The 14,877-nt window shown below is 42.7% G+C and overlaps 1 protein-coding gene across 1 annotated transcript in view; it reads right to left on the minus strand.

Annotated features, from left to right (window-relative positions):
• The window catches only part of LOC140187605 (protein CASP-like), a 622,913-nt gene that overhangs the window by 32,776 nt on the left and 575,260 nt on the right, over positions 1–14,877 (minus strand). Inside the window, exons 15-16 of the mRNA XM_072243102.1 lie at positions 4,579–4,715; positions 1,393–1,456 (exon numbers count right to left, since the gene is read on the minus strand). Coding sequence (XP_072099203.1) covers positions 1,393–1,456; positions 4,579–4,715 — 201 coding nt within the window. The remainder of the gene's footprint in view (positions 1–1,392; positions 1,457–4,578; positions 4,716–14,877) is intronic.

A 14,877-nucleotide genomic window follows, 5' to 3' on the forward strand; every position in this document is an offset into this window, starting at 1 on the left:
TTCGCTCTGATAACTTCTTTTACTCCTATCCTTTATAAGGGTGACTCATTTGATACCAGCTTTCTGTACCCGACCTATACTTCCTTTCTCTGATCAAAACTTCAATATCTGGGTTCCCAAAAGTTACCACCTTTGGCCTTTGACCTAATAGGGTCATGCTAACTCTGAACTCTTACCACCTTCCACCTGTGGGGAATTGCAGCTGTTCCTGATCTCTGCCTGCCAGGTCCTGCGTACATTACTGAAATCTACCTTCCCTACTTTCAGAGATAGCTCACCGACCACCCTTATTTTCTTCCTTAAAGCTTACAAAACCCTGTTTGCCCAGATTAATACAGCACCAAAAACTCTCAAAAACCTGCTTAATTGACACCAGTTCCAACACCTAAAAGATGTTCTGTGACACTTTGCCAAAGCATATTCAACAGCTCCTCCCAAATACATCATCTCTGCCTCCTTTAAGTTCATTGGGAAACACTTTCCAAACCCTTTCATCTTCCCAGGAAAGGTAAAATACACAATTTCCTCTTCTCCTATCACGGGTGCTAGTGGTCCTGCCCTTTGGAACTACCTTATTAAGGTGAGTGGCCAAGTGGTTAAGACGTTCATCTAGTGATTTGAAGGTCGCTAGTTTGAGCCTTGGCTGAGGCAGTGTGTGTGTCCTTGAGCAAGGCACTTAACCACACATTGCTCTGCGATGACACCGGTGCCAAGCTGTATGGGTCCTAATGCCCTTCCCTTGACAACATTGGTGGCGTGGAGAGGGGAGACTTGCAGCATGGGCAACTGCTGGTCTTCCATACAACCTTGCCCAGGCCTGTGCCCTGGAAACTTTCCAAGGCGCAAATCCACGGTCTCATGGGATTAACGGATGCCTATTAAATTAAGGCTTCCATCTCACATCTCTTCCTTTCCCTGGCATATCTAACTAATGTGTCTGGGTGCTCAAGGCAGAGACTCTAATGTTTAAGTAGGTGGATGAACATTTGAATCACCAAGACACACTTGTCCCACCCCAAATTCAGGTAAATAGGGTGGGACAAATGTGTACTTTATGGTTAGGATGCACAGTGTGGACTGAAGAGCTGTGTGACTCTGTCTAAAGCATCTTGGGCAAGTGAATACAATCTGCTATTGGTACCATAACATGTGTGGAAAGAAAAGTCACAAGAATCAAGTACTTTTTTACAAGAAATCAATCAAACAACAGCCTTTGATCAGCTGATGAGTTAGTTTGGCACAACATGTTGGCCAAAGAGCATCTTCCCGTTCTATGTTCTACGAATGCTATACCTATCCTAAATTCGCTATGGCTTATCTATTAGAACCTTCCCTCAGATCAATCAGCTTACGTGAACATTGACTGTAACAGGCTTATTGGTGTGTTCTTACCGAAGAGAGCTGTTGCTTCTTTGATGGGCTCTGGGATCTTCTCCATGTTGCCAATATCTGCTCCCTGATGCCAAGGACAAAACACAAATTGGTAAGATACTGATGAGTAACTATGATTTGCTCAGTTATAGGAAGAAGAATAACGTATGGAAAAAAAAAACACAAGTTTGGAGGTTATTGTCAGATGGAATAGTCAAAAGCTTGAGTAATTCCCCGAGGGAGAGGTGAGATGGAGGAGGAAAGGGGTTTTCAGGAATCTGACAAATTTGTGAAACAGGAGGAAAGTCTTCTCACTGGAAGAATGAAACAGAGAGGTAAGAACCCTCTTCATACAACTGATGAAGCAATCTTACTGTAGGTTAATGGACAGAGGATGACAATGGGCTGCAGCATAGAACTACATCTCGATCCTGACCAACGGATGTCACTGCCAGGAGATGGGACTTACAATACTCTGCTAGGGTCAGGCTGTTCAATATTGGACAGGACTGGATTGGAAGAAACAGCACTTCAGGATGTATACTGTATACATTTCTCTGATATTAAATGTACTTTTGAAACCTTTGACTGGGTCTTCCTGGACATAGGCTGCCCTAGGTTAACCAGCAACTGGGTGGAAGTGGTGCTGTGTCTGAGCCATGGTCCTGCGTTTCCCCAGGCTACATTCTTGATGAAGTCCTAGTGGCTAAAGAGAGTGCAGAGGAGACTTACAAGGATGTTGCCTAGATTGGAGAGCATGCCTTAAGAATAGATTGAGTGAGCTTGGCCTTTTCTCCTTGGAGCAACAGAGGATGAAAGGTGACCCGATAGAGGTGTGTAAGATGATGAGAGGCATTGATCACGTGGATAGTCAGAGGCTCTTTCCCAGGGCTGAAATGGCTAACGTAAGGGGGCATAGGTTTAAGATAGTAGGTTCAGGGGGAATGTCAGAGGTAGGTTTTTACACAGAGAGTGGTGAGTGCGTGGAATGCACTGCCAGTGAAGGTGGTAGAGGCGGATATAATAGGGTCTTTTAAGAGATTCTTAGGTAGGTACATGGAGCTATGTGGTAGGGAAATTCTAGGCTGCTTCTAGAGTAAGTTACATGGTTGGCACAACACTGTGGGCCAAAGGGCCTGTACTGTGCTATAGATTTTCTATGTTCTATTTTATTATAGAAATAAAATATAAGTTTAACTGATGTCACATTTAATCACTAAAAATAACAACGGACATTTAGAAGGTAAAACAATTGAACTTTCACTGAGATGTGATGCCTATCCTTCCAACACAAGGCTAAGCAACACACACTCTCCTCTCGGATAACTCCTCGGGATTCAGCATTTTCACCCAGTTCACTCCTGTGTCATGCTGCACTATTGATTTCATTTAATTCCTCTCCCTCACTTTACCCTATGTTCCATAACATTCCTGGGAGGATACAAGAGACTACGCAGATGCTGAAAATCCAGGACAACACACACAAAATGCTGAAGGAACTCAGCAGGTCAGGTAGCATCCATGGAGCTTGCCCATACATTCCTACAGGGTAAAAATTCAGGTAGAAGAGGTGATGAACAAGGCATACTGTATATTTGTCTTCATTAGCTAGGACACAAAATATAAAAGCATGGAAGTCATGTTACAGCTGAATAAGTCACTGAATAAGTTAAGCAATGTAAACTGTTTTTACATTGTTGGGAGAATATCCTACAACTTTAATTGAGTATTTTAATATATTAAAGCATTGATCAAAAGGTCAGTGGAAAAGAATACTCCTGAAGACACCGCCTGGACCATCACTCACTCACCACACTGAGCCCCTGGACCATCACAGCCCCACCACAGCGAACTCCTGCACCATCACGGACCCACCACACTGAGCACTTGGACCATCACTCACCCACCACACTGAGCCCCTGGACCATCACTGACCCACCACACTGAGCCCCTGGACCATCACTCACCCACCACACTGAACCCCTGGACCATCACCCACCCACCACACTGAGCCCCTGGACCATCACTCACCCACCACACTGAGCCCCTGGACCATCACTCACCCACCACACTGAGCCCCTGGACCAACACTCACTCACCACACTGAGCCCCTGGGCCATCACTCACCCACCACACTGAGCCCCTGGACCATCACTCACCCACCATACTGAGCCCCTGGACCAGCACTCACCCACCACACTGAGCCCCTGGACCCACCCACCCACCCACCACACTGAGCCCCTGGACCCACCCACCCACCCACCACACTGAGCCCCTGGACCCACCCACCCACCCACCACACTGAGCCCCTGGACCAGCACTCACCCACCACACTGAGCTCCTGGACCATCACTCACCCACCACACTGAGCCCCTGGACCCACCCACCCACCCACCACACTGAGCCCCTGGACCAACACTCACTCACCACACTGAGCCCCTGGACCATCACTCACCCACCACACTGAGCCCCTGGACCATCACCCACCCACCACACTGAGCCCCTGGACCATCACTCACCCACCACACTGAGCCCCTGGACCCACCCACCCACCCACCACACTGAGCCCCTGGACCAGCACTCACCCACCACACTGAGCTCCTGGACCATCACTCACTCACCACACTGAGCCCCTGGACCATCACTCACCCACCACACTGAGCCCCTAGACCATCACTCACCTACCACACTGAGCCCCTGGACCCACCCACCCACTCACCCACCACACTGAGCCCCTGGACCCACTCACCCACCACACTGAGCCCCTGGACCAGCACTCACCCACCACACTGAGCCCCTAGACCATCACTCACCCACCACACTGAGCCCCTGGACCATCACTCACTCACCACACTGAGCCCCTGGACCAGCACTCACCCACCACACTGAGCCCCTGGACCCACCCACCACACTGAGCCCCTGGACCATCACTCATCCACCACACTGAGCCCCTGGACCATCACCCACCACACCGAGATCCTAGACCACCACCCACTCACTACTCTAAGTCCTGGGACCGTCACGTACCCACTACAGCTCCGTCATGGACATCACCCCCAAACAACTATAGTTACTGAAGGACTAACATGGAATCAGCTTTTGTAAATGAACAATTGTTTGGAGTGGTTGTCAGTTGGAAATGCCAAAGGCCGTCTTTGTTGAATAGCAATATGTGAAGATTCTGCTCAAATGGAACAGAGATTGTACCTCTGCATCAGGGCGTTGAAGGGAGGATATTGCCTGGATGGTGCTGAGATCTTGCTCCAGCTTTATGATGAGCTCCTTTTGTCCTGCTGTGGTCTTCACTGCCTCAGTGTACTGCATCTGCAAGTCAGCACAGCGAGCTGCAGTAAACCAGCAGCAACACAAATTGTTAGCAAAGGTCATGTCGGAAAATGAAACACATAAAAACATCCTCAAAAATAAAACTGCAGGTCAGTCAGCATCTGAGAGAAAAAAGAAAGGAAACCACAAAGTAAAAACATCAGTGGAAGGGGAGACAAAAGTGGAGGAAAATAAAACACTTAAATAACAAAGCAAGAGTCACAACTGTCAGGGAAATAAACACAAGGAAAAATCAGAGATTGGGACAGGTGTACAGGCACACCTGGAAGAGGGAAGTTTCTCAGCCGTTGTGTAACAGGTAGTATGATGCAGGTTCAAAAGCAGACTAAAATTTTGTACAGCTAAACAAAGAAAGTATATATCAGGTCCAAGTAAATAAAGAAGATGGGCAGTTGGGGTTATTTATACCCCATAGACAGAGATGGACAAGGGATAGCAAAAGACAAAAAAATGTTGGGAATACTCAGCAGGCACTATATAAGAAGGACTGGAGAATGAGAAATATAGTGCACTAATGAACAAGGAGAAAAGTGGGGATGTCGAAAGCTAAGGGCTGATAAGTCTGGATGTAATCTTGAGCTCAATTATTCCTCAGGTGGAAAAAAGCAAACGTGAAAAATTGAGGCCAATCATTACGGAGAAGATAAGGTGACAAAAGATGTGGACAAGGGCAAGATGCTGGTCCACTTACACCGAGTTATAGAGTTCTACAGCACAGAAACAGGCCCTTCACCTCATCCAGTCTGTGCCAACTAGTCCCACCTACCCACAACCAGACCAGAGCTCTCCGTATCTCTCTTATCCATGTACCTATCCAAGCTTCTTTTAAATGTTGCAATTAAATCTGCATCCACCACTTCCACTTGCAAGCTTGTTCCACGTTTGCATCACCCTCTGAGTAAAGAAGTTCCCCCTCAGGTTGCCCTTAGATATTTCAACTTTCACCCTTAACCTATGATCACTAGTTCAAATTTCACATGACCTCAGGGAAAAAAAAACACCTGCATGTATTTACCCTATCTACTGTATAGCCCTCATACTTCTGTATACCTCTGTATCTCCCCTTACTCTCCTGCGTTCTGAGGCTTGGTGCAATTGCAGTCAAGTGTCCAAAAAGCTGGATTACTGGTCCAATGCAACCAATCCCACCACAACTGGAGAATTTATGAGAAATATCACAGCAGGATTGGTTGCTCCATGAAACCACTAATATCCAAAGGAACTGCCACCATCCTTACACAGGATGGGCTGCAGATCACACTGGCTCCCTGTGTGCCTTCCTGAAATGCTCCATCCAGTCACTCAGTTCTTGAAGGCACAGTAAATTCAGGCTAGGCTCCAAAGCTAAAAACCAGGGCAGCTTTTGCAAGGTAACAGCACCACGTAATCACATCAGCAGATTAATGGAGCACTGTCCCACTGGGCAGGTTTTAGCACTGATGCTCCTAAGCAGCCGCAGCAGCAGCAGGTGAACAAGCACAGAAATTATCCGTCAGCCCCCGGGCCACATTATATCCAATTGTCTGCTCACCTACTGCTTTACATGTTTATCCAACAAAGGCAACAAATGGTATGCAGTGTAGACATCAGTACATGAAGACCTCGTGGTCTCCGAGAATGCTGACTGCACAATTTCTGGTGGTTTTCCTGAAGGACTGACAATGCCAGGATTGTGGACTAGTATTGGACTTTCACAGGACTGGTGGAGTTCAATACTCAAACAGCTGTCATGGTTAGTGGGGAGCTTTTTAAGCAGATGAATGCAACCTAACTATAAGCTCACTGGATTTGTTAAGGATAGCAGTAAAAGCAGATTGTTACGACGATAGTAAATCCACACTTGTCTTGAGTCGTTGCCAGTTGGGTAGTACATAAGGCCAGGATCCTGCTCAACTCATGGATTGTAGTAACTCCAGACATTAGTTGTCCCTTCTGCAGACATGTACATCAATGCATGAAAAGCTGTGTACCACCTCTTTACTTCAAATAAAGAGAGCTTCAAAAAGATGTTTTGGAGCAGCGCACAAGTACAGGAGGATGAGAGGTGACCTAATAGAGGTGTATAAGCCGATGAGAGACATCGATCGTGTGGATAGTCAGAGGCTTTTTCCCAGGGCTGAAATGGTTGCCACAAGAGGACACAGGTTTAAGGCACTGGGGAGTAGGTACAGAGGAGAAGTCAGGGGTAAGTTTTTTACTCAGAGAGTGGTGAGTGCTTGGAATGAGCTGCCGGCGACGGTGGTGGAGGCCGATATGATAGGGTCTTTTAAGAGACTTTTGGATAGGTACATGGAGCTTAGAAAAATAGAGGGCTATGGGTAAGTCTAGTAATTTCTAAGGTAGGGACATGTTCAGCACAACTTTGTGGGCCGAAGGGCCTGTATTGTGCTGTAGGTTTTCTATGTTTCTACAGAGATACCTCAGCGCATGAGGAAAAGGAACTTAACTGAACCTACATTGAAATTGTCCATAATGCAAGTGGCAAACAACACCGTCCTGTAACATTTCACTTATGTAATCTGCAATGGACATTTTGCATCTTATAGTGTTTGTCTGCTGAATTTTAAACATTAGGCCTGATGCAATTCAGTTATCTCATTATTGCTCTATTAATGAAATATCCTTAAGTTTCATTTTACAATCCTTTATCGTATTCTTTAGCTTCTGCTTTACTTTCACCCCCTGTACTTTCTACATACTTCTGGATTTCTACAGTATTGATTGCTGGTATTAGCTCCCATTTTGCCTTATCTGAAGCGCCTTTCCAGAATTACCATCATTATTCTACATGAATGTACTCGCTCTGAACACCAGGAGCTCTCTGAATCCCTCCCTTCCTCTCATTGTTTACCTTCAAATAGCAGTTTCCAAACCACTTTTTCAAGTCACTTCAGTAAATATGGCCTTCCCCAAATTGAGAACATTCTATTTTTAACCCTTCAGAAAGACTTTAATGTTCCATGAACAATCAGGAGTGAACATGTTTAATTGCAGTTAATTGTAAATTGTAAATAAGTGATGGGAGAGAAGTAGATTGCAGAAACATTTAGATTTCTGGACTAGCGTCCAGAGACAGAAGCAGAAAATTTTAGAAACATTCAGCAGATTGGCAGCATCTGTAGAGAGAGGTCTTGACGCAGAAATGCAAATTTAATTCCAGTGAAGGGTCTTCAACAAAATGTTAACTCCATCTTTCCATATATGCTGCCCAGCATACTGAATAGTTCCAGCATTGATTCTTCTTTTATTTCAGATTTCCAGTGTTTTTGATTCTCATCCAGACACCTATACAACTACCTGGAGACAAATATCACTATCATTCATCTCCTATACTTAAATAAACCTTTAAGAAAACCGGCACTGATTATAAACCATTGTAAAAGCTTATGTCCTTCAGACATGCAGTGTTATTGGATCTGAACAAATAAAGAAAAATGAGAAGGCTAGAGAAAGGATAGAAAAAGTGGTAAGTGAGCTGCTAAACGAATTATGAATTGTTGGGAGATGGGAGGCTTGAGGTCACACTTAAAATGTCAAAAATCAGGATTTAACAAAAAAGAATTTTCTTCCAGGTTGGACAGTAACAGTACTATTAAGTTGAATGGTCACTGAAACAAGTTGAAGAAACATGTAACTTAAACATCTTGGAAGTAGAACTTTTTTGAGTACAACACATGATCAGGGCAGAAGGTGGAATAAAAAAAAATGTCTTTCACCTCTCAGACTTTGATGTTTAGACTGACCATACACACTTCTAGTACACTCTTCATCACAGAAATTTTAAGCATACTGCCTCTACTATTAACAGAAATTGTATCCTTTTTTATCTGAGCAAGGAGAAAAGGCAACAATGAAAGATTAAGAACAAAGTTTATGTTGGTTACAGTGCAAGCAATTACTTAATCTGACAGGAGACTGATTTTGTAATTTATTTGCCAATTCAACAGTGTGAGCACAACTTTCAAGGGTCCAAACTCTTCTTTCAAGTCTATTCTGGCACACCAGTCTAGACTCAACTTCTTCACTAACGTTTTTTTTTCAAGGGCTGTTTTGTAAAGTGTTGCAATATCTAAAGTACAGCCCAGTTAATTCCAGGATTTATTCCTCCAGGCTCACTATTTCTTTACCTCTATCTGCACTGGTTAGATCTACCAAACATGGCACCTCTGCTTGATTTATGGAGACGAGTAATCTAAAGCATAATTTCCCAGGCAATGTTAGGCTAACTTGGATTGATTTATTGTCACAGATACCAAAATACAGTGAAAAACTTGGTTTTGTAAGCCACCATACTTAGCATTTCAAAACATAAGTTTTAATGTTAAATGTATTGATTAAATGGCTTTATACTTATTTTTTTCATCTCCAAACACCAACGTATTTTCCTTAATCCTACCCTCCAAGCCCTTCTCACGTCCCCTTCCAGCTTTCCTAAGTCCATTCATAATTCCCTTCCTGGCTACCTCATAACTCCCTTGAGAGCTGCCTGATCCTTGTTTCCTAAACCTTAAGTAAGCTTCTTTCTTCCTCTTGACTAGATGTCTCACATCTCGTCAACAATGGCTTCTTCACCCGACCATCCTCTCCCTGCTTCAATGGGACAAACCTATCGAGACAATTACCCTCAACACTGGTGCCCCATGAAGTTGCATTCTCAACTCTAGTCACCAAGCACTCTGCACTGAGTGTCCAGAGTCTGCCCTATCTCCATCTACAATTTTTTACTGCAGTGGGTGAAATCTTAAATAACGATTAGTTGGAGTACTGGAAGGAGATAGAGAGCTTAGTGATATGATAATCCTTCCCTCAATGTCAGCAAAACAAAGATTTGACTTCAGGAAGTGGGCGCTGCATACACTCTTGTCTACATCAATGGTACTGAGATTGAGCATGTTGGCGCTTCAAGTTCCTAGGAGTAAATATTACCAATAGACTGTCGTGGTTCAACCATATAGTCAAGAAAACTCACCAGTGCCTGTCTTCCTCAGGATGCTCAAGAAATTTTCTATCCCCTTTGACCCTCACCAAGTTTAATTGTGATACCATAGAAAGCATCCTATTCAGAAACATTAAAACTTGGTATGGAATCTGCACTGCCCAAGACTACAAGAAACTGCAAAGAGTCATGGACATAGCACATCACAGAAGCCAACCTCCATGAACTCTGGCTACACTTCTCACTGCCTCAGTAATGCAGCCAATATTATCAAATTCCTCACACAACCTGGACATTCCTTCATATCGCCCTTCCCATCAGAGAGAGTTACAAAAGCCTGAAAGCACATACCACCAAATTCAGGACCAGCTTCTATCCTTCTGACATAAGACAACTGAATGGTCCCCTAGTAGAATACTATCCACTTCACTGTCTACCTTGTCATGGTGTTGTACCTTATTCTCTGCCTGCACCGCACTGCACTGCCTCTGTATCTGTAATAGTATTCTGCATTTGGTCATTGTTTTCCCTTCTACTACCTCAATGTACTGATGTGATAAAATAATTTGTATGCATGACATGCAAAACAAGCTTTTTCAGTGTACCTCAGTACGTGACCATAATGAACCAATTTGCCAAGTATTGCTGAGGTATACACTCACATACAATGAATCTTCGTAATTTATAGCTACTTCATTGAATCCACTGTATTATTGGGTAGATTAAACCAAAAAGATTATGCAAATCTCATTTTTTTTCCTTTGACTCAAAGAAAGGATGTGGAAAATATGATTAAACTATTGTAAGCTTTGAAAGTAGAAAATGTGCCCAAAACTATAACCATCATGAACTTTAACTTGGAAAAGAATGTGAAACATTAAATTAATATTTAACAGATTCCCTAATATAAACTAAACATCATTCTTATCCTAATCAATAAAAAGAGATACAATTTGATGATGCTTTGAACCCATACCAGCAATGAAGATTTTATTCAGAAAACATTGACTAATTCAAGCCCCTTTAACATAATGTACAGACTGGGTAACAAAACACTCACAGTGGTTCCTTCTGCAATACTTTTCCTTACTAAATCCAGTACATGGCAAACCTCGGATATATTAATTCTTTTTAAACCATACTTCCCTGTTATTGTTTTTGCTTTAATGCTTAATTTCTGGAGATGAATTTAGAATTCTGCAAGGCAAGGATATTACATTTTCAAATAGGATCCAGTTTAATTTCACAACCAAAAACCATTTTATAATAATGGATAGTGCTTTCAACACGACAAACTAGCTGAAGAAGAAATATAGAAGTGTAACTGCAGACAAAAATTGATGGAAGGCAGATGTGAATCATGTCAGCAGACTGGAGATGTACCGGCAGAAGCATTAATCAACACCATTTCTTGCTCTTGATTTACTGCAGAAGGGAACAGAGGAAAAGATCAAAACAGTAAGATTACAATTCATTAATGCACACACTAGAATAAACAAGTCACAGAACAAAACATAAAGTTTACTCGAGGATAGCCCCTACACAAATAAATATGTATTATGTATTCAGCAACTTCTAGCCCAAAGTTATAAGCATAAACTTGTAAGGACTTGTTAAGACCTTGTGATCATGGGAATAGTTTAGCACTACCTTGAATTGGTTCAAAAAGTGGTGAAGAATAGCTGACAGTTAAGATGGCAGGGTCCTTTACATAGTAAATTATGAGTCAATAGTTAATCTTAGAAGCAAACAACTAGGGTGGGATTACAAGTAGAGGTCGTGGGTTAAGGGTGAAAGGTGAAATATTTATGGGAATATGAGGGGAAACTTCTTCACCCAGAGGGCCTTGAGAGTTTGTTATGAGCTGCCAGCACAAGTGGTGCAAGCAAGCTTGGTTTCAAACTTTCAGAGAAGTTTAGATAGGTACATGGAAGGAAAGGGTAAGGAGGGCTATGCCTGGGTGCAGGTCAATTGGACTCAGCAATTTAATAGTTTGGAACAGACTAGATGGGCCAAAGGGCCTGATTCTATATGTTTTATGCTACATGTGATAGCATGGAAGTCACAGAATTATACAGCACAGAAAAAAGGCCTTCCAGTTCAACTTGCCATGTCAATCAAGTTATCTATCTGAGCCCATATTCTTCTAAAGCAGGGGGTCCCAACCTGGGCCCTGTTTAATGGTATTGCTCCATGACATAAAAAAGATTGGGAACCCCTGCTCTAAGCCTTTCCTATCCATGTACCTGTTCAAACATCTTTTAAACATCAAATTGTATCCACCTCTGTAGCTTCCTCTGGTAGCTTGTTTCAGATACCCCTCAGCCTGTATATGAAAATCTTGCTGCTTAAGTCCTTTTAAATCTTTCCCCTCTGATTTAAACCTATTCTCTCTAGTTTCAGACTCCCCTAGCCTGGGGCAAAAAATAAACTGTGACCATTCACCTTAACTCTACCCCTAATGATTTTATATGCCTTTATAAAGTTACCTCTCAGCCAACTATGCTCCAAGAATAAAAAAAAAGTCTCTCTTTATAATATTTATTTTATTTAGAGGTACTTCTGCCTTCTGGCCTGCCCAATTACACTATGCGACCAATTAACCTACTAACCCATACATCATTGGAACGTGGGAGGAACCCAGAGCACCCGGAAGAAACCTACATGGTCAGAGGGAGAACGTACAAACGGCGGTAGCAATTGAACCCCAACTAATCACAATGACACTGTGCCTCCCACAACTCGTCCTTCAGTCACATCTTTGTGAATCTTCCCAGCTTAATGACATCCTTCCTATAGATGGGCGATCAGAACTGCACACAATACTCCAAATGTGGTCTCGCCAATAGCTTGCACAGCTGTAACATAATGTCCCAACTTCTGCATTCAGTACCCGAACTGAAGGCCAGTGTGCCAAATGCTTTCTTCACCACCCTTCTGCCAGTGTCTCTATTTCCTACCTGTCTATGTATTATGTACTATGTCTTTCAGTTCCACAACACTTTCCAGGCCCTGCAATTTACTGTGAAAGTCCTGCCACTGGTTAAGCTTACTGCTCTCACCTGTCTGAGTTAAACTCCATCTGCTATTCCTTGGCCCACTTCCCCAACAGAACAGGAAAAACCAACAACTGCTCCATTTGGTACATATGTAAACAGCTACAACCTGTGCAGAACAGCAGTGACTTTAAAACTTACATGGAACGTCTATGAAATTATTGGTTAAATTTTAAAAAAGTATAAAGAAAATAAGATGTGAGTCAGGATTTAAATGTAAATTCCTACCATGACACAGATCAGATTATGACAGTAATTCTCAGCTGATCAGCTCTCCATTCAGTCTCTGGCTTCTCTGCAAATAAGTTTTTTGCGAATGCAGTGTACACAAGTCCCTCAGTGATGTATGGTTCCAGCATAGTTTCAGATCTCAAGTATTAATTAAAGTCAACAGTTCTTGGCACCAAAATCCAGTTTATCACTGTTCCCTTGTCCTCGTGTCTTCTAAATTACTAGTGTGTTCTCACCACTAATAAGTGCAACCTATCTCATTATAGCACTGCTACTTGTGCCATTTAAAGGCTACAATTTCTTTCTGTGGCACAAATCACCGATTTCCAGCACAAAAAAAAATTAGCATCACAAAGCTGCATTCATTAGCAAATAGAGCAGAAAATTGGGTGATTTATCAGTTATGTTGGGTGTTCATTATGTATTCTAACTGGTTGCATCCCTGTCTGGTATGGAGGGGCCATTGCACAGGATCAAAAAAGCTGCTAAATTGTAAGCCCAGCCAGCTCCATCATAGACACTAGCCTCGTCAGCACCGTGGCATTGATCACTAAGTACCCCCATCACCCCGGGCACGCCCTCATTGCTACAATCAAGGAGGTAGTATAGGAGCCTGAAGACATTCACGCAATGTTTCAGGAACAGCTTCTTCCTGGCCGCCATCAGATTTCCGAATGGACGTTATCTCATTATTTTTTCCTCTCTTTTTGCACTAATTATTTAACTTTTTAAAATATATACTTAATGTAATTTATAGCTTTTTTATTATTATGTATTGCAATGTACTGCTGCCAAGGACATTTCACCACATATAGCCAGCAATTTTGAACCTGATTCTGATTCTAGCATACAATCCTTTGTTCCTCTCACCATCATCACAGTATTACCCCAATTTTAGTCAGCTGTTACATTTTGACAATTATACTCTTCAAAAGGTGTGCTATCTCTGCTCTGAGGCAAATCAAGATATTGAACAAATCAAATATTAATCTCATCTTGGGCAAGCACATGTCAAAACTGAGCACTGCAACATTCACCAACCTTTATGGAGTTAAAGGGAAGCTCAATTCCTAATACAGTGAGGTATTTAACAGTTACACTCCTCTGAATGAGATCAATATACCCCTGTTAGAAGGTCCATGATGTTGGCTACTCAGGGAGTCTATGACGTTGCTGATCTCCATGCTGTCCAACAATGATACCATGTGTAGACAACAGTTTTGAGCACAGGAAGGTCACTGAAAGTGCAAGGGTGAAACAACATTCATTTTCAGGATCTGGGAGTTGTCAGCATTTGTTGCACACCTTAGCTATCATATCACCTTCCCTGAACATGAAAAGTTTGCAGCGTCAGCGTAATATTGTCAGAATATTAATGAAATGATAATATTTAAAAAGCAATAATAAGTAAGTAGAAGTTATTTCTGGTGGTTGTTTTAGTCTTGACTAAGGGGCAGAATAAAGTCAAGCTTTCATATATGTCATTGAACCCATTCAGGAAATTCATCTGTCCCATCAAGTTTATCCAGTTCTCATCAATTCCATCAACCCTTTCACTCCATTGTTCCTCTGTAACATATTCTCTCTCTCTTACTCTTATTCTCATCAGCTTCCCAATTTCCCTGTCACAGGGTTGATTTACAATGGTCAATTAACCTATCAACATGCACGTATTTGGGATGTGGGAGGAAACTGGAGCACCAACTTGGTTACAGGGAGAACATGCAAACTCCAGAGACAGAGGGGACTGAACCTAAAGTAGGCTGCACCTTCAATGTCCATCAGCTCAAGAGCTGCTGTACCAATGGCTGGCCAAATATGAGGACAGAATGGATCTACAGTGTTTGTACTTAAGAAGATAGCAGAAATGTTTACCCTGGCCCAGAAGTGTAGGGCAATGAGTACAGTTTCAGAATATAAGCCATATAGGATGAAAAC

This window comes from Mobula birostris, chromosome 25, assembly GCF_030028105.1.
Source record: "Mobula birostris isolate sMobBir1 chromosome 25, sMobBir1.hap1, whole genome shotgun sequence".
Classification (NCBI taxonomy): Eukaryota; Metazoa; Chordata; class Chondrichthyes; order Myliobatiformes; family Myliobatidae; genus Mobula; species Mobula birostris.